The 14,420-nt window shown below is 36.5% G+C and overlaps 1 protein-coding gene across 8 annotated transcripts in view; it reads left to right on the top strand.

The window, feature by feature from the left end:
* ARHGEF7 (Rho guanine nucleotide exchange factor 7) overlaps positions 1-14,207 on the top strand; it is a 132,591-nt gene extending 118,384 nt beyond the window's left edge. For all 8 annotated transcript variants that reach the window (XM_068420111.1, XM_068420102.1, XM_068420131.1 and 5 more), the window contains 3 exons: positions 7,602-7,701; positions 8,328-8,382; positions 11,048-14,207. In XM_068420111.1, coding sequence (XP_068276212.1) covers positions 7,602-7,701; positions 8,328-8,382; positions 11,048-11,170 — 278 coding nt within the window. In that variant the 3' untranslated portion in view covers positions 11,171-14,207. The remainder of the gene's footprint in view (positions 1-7,601; positions 7,702-8,327; positions 8,383-11,047) is intronic.
* The last annotated feature ends 213 nt before the right edge of the window (positions 14,208-14,420 follow it).

Here is a 14,420-nt window from a genome sequence, read left to right as displayed (position 1 = left end):
TCCAGTGTTCAGGTATTACTATGAACAAGTTCAGAATAATCATGATGCAATTAACTGCCACCTGGGAACTTGATCACACTGTTTAAAAGATAATCAATACTTTTCTGCAGGTTACATGATCAGAAAGTTAGTACTTGCTAGACATGCGTGATTCCAGAAGGTGGTCAGCGTGGAGAACCTATTTCAAAGACATTCACATCTGCAAATTTACATTCAGTCTTGTTTGATCACCTGCTTTATCCTCTCTCACTGTTGTTGGCATTCAAAAATGTGACTAACAAAAGCAGCAGCGCTTACTGAAATGAGCAGGAACTTGTGTATGTTGAACTTTTTTCAAAGGGGAGGAGTGTTGATTAGACAAATGAGATAAGTACGTGTGCTCCATACCATTCCACAGTGCATTTGTAACCCACTTCACTCCCCTCTTCCTTTCAGTCAGTTTCTGTTTTTTAATGTATATGGAAAGTATGGATTTTTTTTTTTCCCTGTTTCTTAAGCTGTGGTGTTCTAGTTGAATAATGTTTTCTGCATTGGATAAATGATAATTCCTTTATGTCTGTTTCATGTTATATAGTGTAAATATGAGTTTGAAATACAGTTGTTGCACTTGAACTTTCCTTATCACACAGAATGTTTTGTTACCCAGATCCGAAGATTTTATTGACTTTCTATGCACCAAAGCTTTGACAGTTTACCACCATTAATTATTGTAGCATTTAAGTAATTGACTATTACAATAATTAGGATCTCTCATATTAACGTCACTGCACATTTAAAATCACTCTGTCTTCAGTGTTACAGGCCATAAGCTATTGTGAACTGATCAGGAGTATTAATTCAACATGCTAAAAAAAAAAAAAAAAAAAAAAGGCAAGCGTGGAAATGGTGGTATTCAGTCCAAAGGTTCAGTGTTTCTATTTTTGTGGAACTTTAGTCATGGTAACAATAGTACCTTATGTTTATGCAATTCTGTAAATTATATGTGTACAGTTACAAATACGCTGGAAGGATGGAGAATCTGAATTAGAAGGTAGGTTCAAGCCGTTGTCAGCCCCTGTTCACATGGCTTACGCAGTGTTTCCATAAATTAGTATTTGCCATAAATTGAAACCACCCAATATTAATTGTGTGTTTGGCATAATCTTGCCAAAACACAGTAATGTGTATATAGTGACATAAAACATAGAAAAAAAAAAAAATATATATTGTGCACTTCACCTGTGAATGGGAGAAGCCATTTTTAGTAGGTGACTGCCTTTTGAAAATACAACATGGATGTATATCTGAATGTTGCATTGTACTGTACAGTGTGCATATTGTTTGTGGTTGCATATATCAATTAAGTGTTTTGTTTTATATGAAAAGGACATCTGTTATGTACAGTTGAAATAAATTTTGCATTTGCTAGACTGTGACTTTAATTATTACACAGGGGGAAAGGACAGCATAACTTCGAAGTTAACACTTAATTTCCTCTTCTCCCCATGCCTCCTTTCTCTCCCTCCCTTCCTCTTGGAGGAATCAAATGCTGAAGTGAAAGAGCTTTTTTGACACAAGTGTGTAATCTTTGTTTAATGTAGTTCACAACTGCAGGAAATTCAGTGTAATGTGAAGTATGTATCCTTCTCTGTCCTCTTTTTTAAAAAACAAGTATTCAGAGATGTTGCCATCTATAGAATGTTCTTCTGTTGCCTCCCTCTCCCCGTAATTGGTTTTGTTTTCTTCTTTTTCATTTTTTGAATTGGTGCATTCTTTGTAAAAGCACAGGCTGAATTATTGGAACAACCTAAAACCTACTTCTGCAGGTCCTGTTACCAGAGAGAAATTTTGTGAATGTGATACTGGTTTCTATAACCTTACATATTTTCACGATTTAATATTACAATATTTTGCTCTTTAAAACAAGAGTTCTCTTTAGTGTTTCTGCTTAAAAGATGCTCGTATTTGAGTAAACTTAAATAAAACAGTAACCTAATATACATGCTAAAATGTTTACATCAGAACAAATGAAGTAATTGCCTACTTGTATTAAAAGGTCGTAACATTTTTTTTGCTATGATTGTAGCAACTCTAGTTTTAGCCCTACAGCCCTCTGGTTGGAAGTTTTTGTATTGGTTAGTGAAATGTAGGAAGATTAGTGGGATAGCTCGTTCCAAATGTTGTCTTAGAAATATCCCACTTCTTCAGATGGTATATCTGTCTTTCAGACTCTTCATTCTGTTCTTATATGACTAACACTTACATATGGAGTTGTATGTGTTTCAGTCCACTTTAAGGATTTTCTTTTAGTCATCAAAACATTTTGCTGTAAACTGCATAGATCTGTCATCTCAGTCATGTGGGGTTTTTTCCTATTTGTGTACCACTATTAGTTTAAAAAAAAAGCCACAAAAAAAAACCCCACTTCATGCTGAAACCTTTTTTGTTGCTCCCAAGAATTTGCAAAAAAAGGTGTATTTTATACAGTAAACAAGTTTGGCCTAATGTCTGGGTTCTGAGTTGTTGTTACCTGTGGAAGATATTCAAGGGCTCCCCTTTGAGTTTGGCAGATCTGTAGCATGAAGGATTTTTTTTTTTCCATGCTTTAATCTCAATGCACACAGAGTCTGGGAGCACCATTTTTAGGATTCTTCATATTAGGACTTCATCAAAAATTTATTGAGAAAGAGAAGGTTAATTTGACCAGTCTGTTTATCCACTTTAACATCTTCAGTATTTCATTGCGTTAGTTATATTTACTGTTTTAAATGACAAGTAATTCTTATTTTTTGTCCAACATTTGCTTCTCCAGGAAACTTACACGTCTGTACATAGTGGTGACTAATGGTAGATCTAAACAGTTGTATATGCACATATTTGTCTTTCAGTGGCACATCAGACTTCTGTCTTTGAAACTCAAGCAAATAATTTCAAAGAGCTGCTTAGCTTATGGAGAGAGCCCAGTAAAGTTGGTGAAAAACAGAATTGTATATTTACAAGTACTGTTTCTAATTTTTGACCTTTATTGTGGCTTGCTCACCTTTTTACCTCTCCTAATCACAATAAAGGTATGAAAAAGTGAAGAAAATGGCAATACTTAAAAACCAAATCATTGCTAACGGCCTCAGACTGTGCCATGCATTTTGAACATTAACCATCATCACCATGGGTCTAACTTCCATAGCTTAAATTAGGACCCTCACAGTTGCTGGAAGAAAGCAAACTCTTTGTAAAGCATCAGTGTGAAAGTACCTGAGTTGAGCCTTCTCCTCCAAACAGCCTTCTGGAGGAAGGAACCCCGTTCTTGATTGAGTGGGGAGAGATGGCTTTTAACCGAGGCCCTGAGGTTAGCTCCTTAACGTAGGTGATATGAATACCCACCTCCATTTTTACTGTTGGTTTGAATGGTTCCTGGACAGACAAGGTCCCTGAACATAGGCAGAGACATAATATCTGGTTAAAATGAAAAGGTACCTGAATTTCATCCCCCTTCTTCTCTTCCTTCCCTTCTGCCTGATGTCTTAAGATCTGTGCAAAACTTCTGGATTCTCTTCCATGTGTGTATGCTAAAAGATTCAGAATGAGGAACCAGACTGACTACCAGTACAGCTCTTTCTGAAGCCTGGCTTCTGTCAGGAACCAGCATGGTACCATATCAACCATTTTTTAAGATATCTTGCTCCCTTTTGAGGAGAGTGAATAAAAGGCTGGGGTTGTGCAGTTATGCTTGCAAACAGACATCCCTGAGAACCTCTGTGGCATTCAGTCTGTGCTCTAGTTTCTTCCTGTTTTGGTGTTAAGACCATACTCCAGGGCTAGGAGTGATGTTTTACTGGTTTCGGATGGATATAAAGGGAACTTCTGTCATCAAGTCTTTCAGCCACATAAATATCCAAACAGGTTTCAGCTTTCCCTTTTTCCAGAAGTGCTCAGAACTGCTTGCTGGTGCGGCTGATAGAAGAGGCTGGAAAGCAGATCAGACACTGAAAACTGAAAGTAGAGAGTGGTTACCAACAGGCCTGATCTTGTATGTCAGGTGTTGCACCATATTACATAGTGGGTTTTGCCAAGGTCTCTAGCCCCAGTCTGAATGCCAGGTGGGCTATGCTGTTATTTCCTTTACTCTGGAGGCTAAATTTGCTAAATCTATAATTCAGGGTATGGTATTGGCAAAAAGCATTGAAGTTCTTTATTTTCCACTCTAGGGCTTGGAGATACTAATATTGAATAGATACCTTTATTTTCTTGATGGAATTTAATTGATGGAAACTTAGTTGAATCTTGATCGTAGTAGTCAGTTTTGCCTTAAATACGCAACAGACTTCTGGACAGTAGGGTCATTCTTCCAAGAGCTGGATTTATGAGTTTGCCATTGAAAAGTTATGGCAACTTACTTAGCCTTAACATTTGTTTGCTAATCTTGAAGTAATTGTTTGGGTTTTCCAAACATTCTCTCTTCTCCCATCCACCCTACTTCCCTCAATACCTTGAGAAAAAAAAAGGAAAGGAAAACAAAATGAAACCCTGTTTTTTAAAGCTTTGGGTGGTGGTTTTTTTGTTTGTTTGGTTTTTTTTAACTAGTACTTTTGGTTGTATTGTCTCAAGATGATTTAGGGTCTAGAGTTGTTGGAGGTCAATTTAAACATTGCCTTTTGGCCTGTTTGTCTTGGAATGAGACTGAGTAGTGTCTCTTAATAAAATTCAGCCTGAAACTTGCACATTTAGGATTGAGGAATGGCAGATAGGGCAAACTGAAGTAACTTGATTCTTCTGCACTCCTTCATGAAAATGTGGAATACATCTCAAAGAGGTGCTTAGGATTATCTAAGTTGTAGCAACTTCCTGGACTGTCCTTTTAGTACAACTCTGCATGAAATACCCACAGTGCTATAACACAACCCGCTCTTCATGTCCTAAAGCTGTAGCTTGTAAACTTTTCTAGAGAGAGATGGTCATGTAGAGAATAGCCATAGAGAGCCTGGTGGAGGCATAAGGTGCAATTTAGGGAATGTTGTTGAGTGCTAGTAATGAGGTTACTCTAATTGCCAGAAAATGTGTCTTAAAAAAAGAAGCAGCAAATCTTGCATAAATGGTGCAGAACATCAGCACAGTGAGGTAGCTTTGTTTTACCTTTAGAACTTGACACATCAAGTCTGATGTTACTGTGCACATACTCATTTGATGACAGGGTCCTTTGTTACAGGATAGGTGGACCATGTGTTTGTACCTTTGATACTTAGCAAGTGCTTGTGGGGTTTAGGAAAAAAAATCCACAACAAACAAAAAAACCCCAACCCCAAACTCACAAAAAGCAAACCAAGGTAAAGGAAAAAGTGGGGTTTTTTGCATAAGTACAAACTGTAAGAGCAGCGGGGGTTCTGAGATACAAATGAAAAAGTTGCATGACTGAGGGTATCAGAGCAGTGAAGGCGAGGGTGAAACTTGTGATGTCCTGAATTCCACAGTAGTTATTGTTTTGTGGCACAGGAAGGTCAGTGTTCACAGCAACGGTTTTGCATCGTGTGTGTATGTGTAGTGTGTGGTCTCCTTGTGTGTATAATGTTAGTGAACATTTTGTTTTTAATGAAGCTGCATTCTGTGTCTCAGCAGTATTAAGTGTTTACTGTGCTATGCTGTACGTACATCAAGATGTGCTGGTGTAGATGTCTGTTTTCCATGCATGTGTATATACAACTGTACAGCTGGGACATTTTTTTTTAAAAGCTGTCTGCTCCATGCTATTTCTGCTTTGCAAGGACCCATGTTACTCTGACCAGGCAAAGACAATTGGATGCAGCTCTATACAGAGATAAATATAATGTGCTGCTCTAGTTGAAGGGAGTCATGGGCGAGAAACACGTGGCAGTTCTCTCCCATTGGCCAGTGTCTCCTTCGGCATGTGCTGGGCTGAGATGCTCCACGTTGGTACAGAGCCCCAAAATGTAGTGAGCTGGTAGCAGCCAACTAATTCCTAAAGTAACATTTAGCTCGGTGTTCTGTGCTACCTCCTGAGTGAATAAAGCAGAGCAGTAACCGATTAACTGAAATAAACATGACAACTTTTTATAATTAGAGATTGACAGCGCAAACAGGGAAATGTCCTTGGGCTCCATACAGAGTTTGGATGTGCTTGTTTCACAGGTTGTTCCTTCCCTGGAAGATAAGTCGGAGGGGAAGGGTATTAACCCTTAATATTCCTTCACTCTAAGATGAAGAACTTGCAGCTTTCAAGGATGAGATTCTCTTCTCAAATTTGCCGTTATCTTCATTCCATAAAACTTTGACACATTGGATCTTTACTGTCAGCTTAAGGAAACTGTTTTCTTCATTAAAGGATGTTTGTCCTTGTTTGCTGAAATTGTTGAAATAGCTTAACACATACTGCTAAACTACAGTCCCTACAAGCTCATTGTTCAGAACTCAAGACTGCAGCTGTTAGGCAAGTTAGTATTTTTCAATGAGCTTGATTTCTTGCATTTTTTTGTGTGTTTAGATTATGTATTTTATCATGAACCATAAAGGAAAAGCACTGTTATGAAAAAGCGGCTGTTCAGCAAGAGCTAACTAATTTCTCCTGACAGGCATCCACCCTGTAGTACATACTCATTAGTTCAAACTTAAGACATTCCTGGTTGCTGAAAGTTCATTACAATGAATTGGTCGGCAAGTGTACCTTGCTTGTTAAAACTGATATCTTGGTTAAAATATGCAAGAGCTTTAAGGCCTTATCTGCTGTGTTTGAATTCTGAACAAATGCTTAGACAGCAATTTATTTACACGCCTTCAAAAAAAAAAAAGCTTGTAATTTGTTGCAGCCTAATTAAATAATATTTCTAGAATGCATTATGTATGTATGAATGGATGCACATCTGAGCTGTAGATTTTTCTTTTCAGAGCTACTTTTTAAATATCTACATGTATTATCTTGATGTTATAAATTGTAATGATTGTGGAAAATGTTTTGAAGATGTTGGAATGTTTTGAGTTTTTATTGTCAAACCACTAAGTGCTTTTAAAAACATTTATTAAATACAAAGTATGTATTTCATTTGGTAGGAATTTATTATGGGACTAAAGGCTATGTGTGCACACACACACGATTGTGTTGTTTATAGTATTTCAGGGGAAAGGGGTTTTAATTTTTTTTTTCTCCATCACTGTATCATTTGATACCACTATTCTGCTCCTTACTGATGGAGTAATTGGTTTAGAGTGGAATTATTTCTTGGATTTATATCAGTGTGAGATCAGATTCTGTCCTTGAGGCTTAATTCGCTGTTACTTAAACACATCTATCTCTTTATGAGTTAGCTGTGGTGAATTTGTATAGCTTTTACTGATGGTTGAATCGTGCACTGTTCATTGAACAGTGTAGCATCCACATTGATGACACAGGAGTTATGTCAGCAGCAGGACAGGAATGTCAGACAATTTTTTGTTGTTGTAAGGCTGTGATTTCAAATGTAAAAAATGTGTCAGTAACTTGTGTGTGTGGAGGGAAGGGGGAAATGGAAAGTGATATACCTTGGTCATGCAGGTGTATCATGCAATGAAATAATAATCTTTAAAATGCCCCAGCAATATTTGTGACTTGCTCATTTTATAATTTATTTTTACAACAGGTTCCCGCAAAGAATCAGCTCCTCAAGTCCTGCTTCCAGAAGAAGAAAAAATTATTGTAGAAGAAACTAAAAGTAATGGTCAGACTGTTATAGAAGAGAAGTAAGAGAACATTTCATGAATGATGGCTTAAACCAGTAAACTTTGCACTCTTCTTCCTCCTCCTGTCTCCCACTATAGTAGTGTGTGTATGGTATATTTGTAGTAGGGGACAGATCTGTTTGGAGTATGCTGCCAGTCCTTTAAGTGCCGTTGGCCTTCGTTTGAAGGCTTGTAGTCTGATTTCTTTGTATATGCTACACAACTTATTCCTTCCGTGCCAAGAAGTGATACGTTTCACTTGTAAATAGTTTTTCCAGGTGCTGTAGGATTTCAATATTAAATTGGTGTTTTCTTTCTAGTTAGTGTGTGGCATCATTCTATTTTTTTCGTAAGGTGTATGTTGGAAATGAAATACAGTTCTGCTACAGAAAGCTGTAATACAGAAACCAGTATAGGTCCATATGTGCTTGAGAGGTGTATCCTGTCACAGAAGCTGCTAACAGGTCCTTGCCTTACTGCATATAAATCAGGATAAGAGACAATTTTTTTAACACAAGTTTGAAATTAGCTGCTAGCTGTGGGTTTTGTTTTTTAATGCATTTCATTTAACAGTTTTGTCTAATAATAGATTTAGACATGTATTTCTGAAAACTGTCGTAACAGATCATAATCTTTTTTCATTTTAGAAGCCTTGTTGACACAGTATATGCATTAAAGGATGAAGTACAGGAGTTAAGACAGGTTGGTAACTTGCTACATTTATAGCAACATGGAGAATGGAAAGATGGAAGGCTTATTATAAAAATAAATATGGCTTGTAAGTTGATTCACTTTGACAGGAATGAACTTGAATTTTGGACTAGATTCGCTTTTAAAAGTAAAACATACCAATTTGACAAAAAGCACCCTCTTTTGTGGTTGTCATCTGTCCTTGGAGCACCAGCCTTGGAAAAGAGTGTTAAGTATCCTCTCTCTGAGGTGACTTATTAAGCTATGTTTCATTTATTTTTGGTTGTTACGACTTGTGAAATGTTGGAAGTGTTAGGCAAATGTGTGATTCTGTGAAATGCAGTTTTGCTGTATCACCAGCAAAATAAGTTTATAGAGACTGTGAAATAGTATTTGTTCTTGGAACATACAATTTTTGTAGCATAAGTGTCTGGATCTATTTAGGCCTTTATTAACAGTCTTTCTGTAACCTGAACACCTCTTACAAATCAGTTCTTAAAACTTCTCATTTCAGGAGATGAGTCCTTTTCAGTGTCTATCATGTGGCCTTTTTTTAATGAGGGCTTCAGGTTAGCTTAGGGTGCTTCTTTCTCATGTGGGGGAATTGTGCAAGATCTCACTTGAGTTGCTGTTACGAAGTTGTAGCTGATGTCTTAAGCTTGTTTTCAATATCCAAAATGAGTTATTTAAAAATATCTTGTCAGGACACAGACTGTTTAAACCATGTTAGTGCTGCTGCACGTAGTCATTGCTTAATGTGTAAGCAAAAAAGCATTGAATTATCCTCACTCTCCAATGTGTGAACTTGCTAACTGACCTTAACAGATCTATGACTCAGGAAGTCAGATAAAATCTCTGGTGTTAATGTAAAATGGATTTGTATTCAAATTACTGTAGGTTTTAGGCTATAAACACAAATCCAAATTCTTGGCTCATCTGTAAACATGCCCAGTATTTCTAAGGACGTGGTGCGTGTTCCTTGAAATAGGACAGCTGGCATCTTAAATACTTAATTTTTGATGTTTTCAACATACAAAGCATGTGTATCCCAGATTTGATGCAAATTTGACAGTCTTAAAAAATAGAATTCACTTAATACAAGCAGCAATAATAACCGACTAATATTCCTGTGGCCTGTCTGCTTCTGTACAAAGGATAAATATGCTGCCTCAGTGAGGCCCGACAGATCTCTGTGACCCTAAACAAATAGTCACCTTCTCCTGAACTTCAAGCAGTAGCTGTCTTTTCTAGTGCCTTTCCAAATAAATGGTCTCTTCAGAATCTTGCATCTTCCAGAGCCAAGATGTATTAAAGCCTTCTTGTATATTAGTGTTTCAGCTTAGAAGCATTTATTGGTCTGGTGCTGTGATGTTGCCAACTGTAGAAGAGTCAGAAGCAATCTCTGAGCTGGGAAGGTCCCAAGTGTCCAAGGACTTCATGGATAAAGGCTTTCTGAGAGTACATAGTGCATTGGTTGGTGTAGACCCCAGACTGCTGATAGGAGAGAGTTACCATGCACAGTGGGATCCCTCCCATAGCAGCTTCCATAGGTTATTCATAGCTGTTGCTCCACAGGCACTACACTTCAATAGTACAGTCCTGAATTGGCATTAAATAAGTAAATAAAAAAGGAAAAGAAATTAAGTTTCTACCTACCACAAAGAATGAAATTCCTGAGTTTCTCAACAGACTTGAGGAGGGAATGGAGTTAGGGAGATGACAGCTGTTGATCCCATCCTGTTTCTAGAAATGTCTGTACATGACAGATGATGGGAGTCCAGTGGGACCCCTGGATTGCAGACCTGTTTGTTAAACACCTGTAGACTTGTTGTCTTGGGGCCTTAATATAATGCTGTCTTATCTTCTGGTTGCTTCCCGACTGTTGCCAGCATCACCTTGGCCTGTACAGGATTAAACAATGTAAGCATTACTGTGGTTTGGTCAGTGACATCCTTGTGGTCCTCTTATTCATGGTATTTCAATATTACCTGATGGTGCTAAATATTGAGAACTGACTCACTTGTTAATATACATACAGAGTGGTGGTGTTCCTTGAAATTCAGGCTCCTTTTAGAGTGTTGGTAGTCATCTGTCTGGTTTAAAGTTTAGACACAAAACACTTTCCAGAGAACGTAATGGTTTTCAAGATAACTCCTTTCAACTATTTACTTTCCTAATGAAGCAAGTTAATTTGCATTAAATTTTAAGAAGCTTTTCTGAGATTGTGAAACTAATCACAGGAGGCTCTTAGAGGGGATATTTATTCTACTTATTGCTCCATTTCCCCTCCCCGTTAACAACAAATACATTCTACTCTTCATTGATTAGATTTGAGCAGAAGAATTCAAGATTATTGGCCATCTGTTACTAGTACTTGCATTATAAAGGACCCCTAAGTATAAATAAGAAATAGCTCAGTTTCCATTTGGTGGGTTTTGTTGCATTGTATGAAGTAACTGTGTGTAACTTGTGAAATTTTAATAGAAGGCTTTGCTTTTGAACAGCTAATAGCAGTCTTAATGAGAAGAGCCCTCAGAATTTGTAATCGCCAACGTATGTGTGGTCAGAAAAGATCTGTTAAAAAAAAAAAACACAAAAAACCAAAAAAAAACCCACACCAAAAAAAAAACAAACAAAAAACCCAAAACCCACTAATACTTCTGTCTCTGTTAAACAGGATAACAAAAAGATGAAGAAATCATTAGAAGAAGAACAAAGAGCTCGCAAGGACTTGGAGAAGCTTGTTAGAAAAGTTCTAAAGAACATGAATGATCCATCTTGGGATGAAACCAACTTATAACTAGTTTTTTCTTTTTTTTTTTCTTTCTATTGAAAGACCAGTTGTAAAACTGAGCTGGGAAGCCTTCTGACATTAGTCAGTGTTGCATCAAGAGCACTACAAAACAGGATTTAACTGGATCTAGTGATTTCTTGCTCTGAACATATAGAAACAGTCAAGCCATTTACTGAAGCAATCTGTACTTTAAGTGTGGAGACTGGATCCTGAACTCTACTAAACTTAATTTGTTTGCATCTAAATTACCTCATTTTGCAGAAAGTGCAGCACCTGACTAAAAGTCCATGTTTTTCAGTGGCTTTTTAATTAAATATATATTTTTCTTGTAAATATTTGTAATTTTGAATGCATATGTGATTGATGTATCAGGGCTGATATGTTATTTTTTTTCCTCTTGTTATTATAATGTTCACAAGTGTTAGAAATGACGGCAGTACTGTCTTAACTAAGAAAGGTCAGAGTTCTTTGTGGATAATTACGGATTTGTTCCAAATTACCCTCTCATCACACATGCAAATTTAAAAACCTGTTTTTCCTATTGACCACTGTATTTAAATCCTTTAATGTTATTTATGTCTGTGCATACATTTTTAAACAGTTTACAATTCTTTAAGAACAGTATTAAAATGCAGAAAACTGTTTATTGACAGTAGAAGCAATTTTTAACAAAACTAGTGCCCATGATTTACATTCATGTACACTTGTTTGGCAGACTAACCTGTTGTGCTTTGGCCACCAAAAGACTGATGTACTTGCCTGCTTTTTATGACTGTGATTTTTAGGTGTTTATGTACTACATTTTCTATTGTTGTGCTTAAACATACAGCCGGCTGATAATTTAATAGATCATACAGTTTGTTAAAGCAAAAAAAATCAATCTAATCCAGAATTTTGTGAATAAATTGTTGCTATTTATATTTTATGGTCACAACAATTAAATTTTAGCTAACCTTTGTGCATAAGGCACGTGGGCTAGGCCAAACTTCATTCAGAGCTTTGTTTTTATACCACTGTGTAAGACTCTCTTTGGAATTCCCAGACTGTGGAAGCAGAGTCGTTCCTTTCCCGCCCTGTTTTCTCAGCGTGTTGCTGGTTTCTGTCCTGCTAGGATTTAAATGGAAACAAATCTGGAAATAAGATTTTTGTTTTTCATTATACTGTAATTCACAGTTTGCACTGCTGACATTTGAAAATACATAAATGAACATTTATTCCCCAGTCTGATAAGTGCAATTACTGCAATCCTTTCTTGTATTTAAAACAGGAGATGCTACATCACTGCAAACGGTGAGCTTCAGTTGGAGCACTTAAAATACTACTTTCATTAAAGCTCATTTGTAAGTGTTTCATTGATTTTGGTAAACCTTGGATCACACTGCAGACAGTGCAATTTTCTGAGGGGTTTTTCTTCAGCTGACAGTCAGAAGTGCAGGTATAGCACAGACCCGAGTCGCACCTTATGTTATCCTGATTTTCTAGTGCCCTTTAACTCTTGTTGAATTTAATGCTCGGACTTGAGCAAATGTTTCTATGAACTTTGATGAGTTGGAGCCACGATGATCAGGGTGGTAGGAATTGTTGTGCACACTTCGAATCTAATGAAAAAATCTATTTTTAAAGCTGTCCACTTTTTTCAGCCAAGAACAGCTTTTTTTAAATAGGAAAGAATGCCAATGATTACATACTTAAGAAACAGCTCTGTGGGAATGGATACTTAAGAATCTGAATAGCAATTAGTTGTCTGATTTTAAAAGCTGAATATATTTGTAGGTATTTTAATTTGTGTTCCTACAATTTAAAAATGTCTTCCTTTAATTCTAAAGGAGCAGACTGGATAAAAAAAAGGAAAAATGTCTACAATATCAGAGTTACATGTTTTCACAGAACTTTAAATTTATGATAATTCTTGATACCAAAATTTTTTCCTATTGTTTGCAGTTGCACAAAAATGCGGACTGACATTTACAATTATCTTCATATTTAGAAAATACTTTTGCTAAATGTTAAGTGATATTCACACCTGCAAATTCATAGCATCTTGGCTAAATTTAGATTTGGGAATGTGGATATAATTAGAATTTTGTTAACATTTTTACTTCCTGACATGCAGGCTGTTTTCAGAGTGAATTTTGATTTTCAATTGAGCGTATGTGAAAGGACATTCCAGAGGAAGAAGTATAAACGGAAAACATGAATTTTAGCTGTATCTAGCAAATTTTAACTCAGGAACAACTTCCATCATAACGATTTGTTTTACATTCCATTGTAAAGAGTGGCATTCATTGCTATGTAAATTTGCTGACTCTTAGTACCTGTGATTATTATAATTTCTGATAGTACCCCTCTACTGACATCTAATGAACATGCCTTAAACACTGGGATTAAGCAGTTGTTAAATATGACCAGGACTTAGGGACTGATTTTATTCAAGGTGAATTGGGATGACTAATTTTTACAAAAAAAAAAAAAGAAATGGGGGAAAAAAAACCCCACCTGATATTGTAGGTAGCTTTTGTCTTTAGTGCAGAGAGCAAGCTTCAGGCTTTTGAGAACCAAGGAGTATCTGAACTTTTTTCTTTGTCAATTTGTTATACTGTATATAGATTGTAAATTTCACCATGGATCTTCTGAATTGTTGGAAACTTTCTATAAGCATGGATAAATGGGGCACTGTTTATTTAACCTTCTAAGGGGTTATGTCTGCTCTCATCATTTAGGGATGAGGAGATGAAGCCATTTCTTATCCTATAGATGTGAAGCACTTTCAGTTCTGAACTGTCCAAAATGTAGCATAACATTTCTCTGTACTTACTGATGTATGTGTGTTTGTCTCACCGTGTCATAACGTCTTAAAGATTAAACAACTGACCGCCTTTGTATAAACCTTCTTAATGCCAATCATTTAGGGAATTTAGAGTGTCTGTTTACGGTATCTGTGGAGAACTCAAGTTTAGTTTAGACATCACAATAATATCCTGGTGTGGACTACTTAAAGTGTTTATGCTACATTGTTGTAATTAAACCATGATTTTTTCCCCTACCCTATGAAGTGGTACATTTCATCTAATACGTGGGCTATGAGATTAAGAAGGAAAATTGCTTTAATTTTTCTTTTGCCTTTCATATAAATAACCTCTTGTAATTAACAGTTGGTATACTGTACTGAAAGGGCTTTTTCATGTTTTTTTTGTAATAGCAAATTGATGCCTGGAAAACAAAACAAAGCAAGGGTTGTTTAGAGGGGTGAGAAGTA

This window comes from Nyctibius grandis, chromosome 2 (assembly GCF_013368605.1).
Source record: "Nyctibius grandis isolate bNycGra1 chromosome 2, bNycGra1.pri, whole genome shotgun sequence".
Lineage (NCBI taxonomy): Eukaryota > Metazoa > Chordata > Aves > Nyctibiiformes > Nyctibiidae > Nyctibius > Nyctibius grandis.
This window is presented reverse-complemented; position numbering and strand designations above follow the sequence as displayed.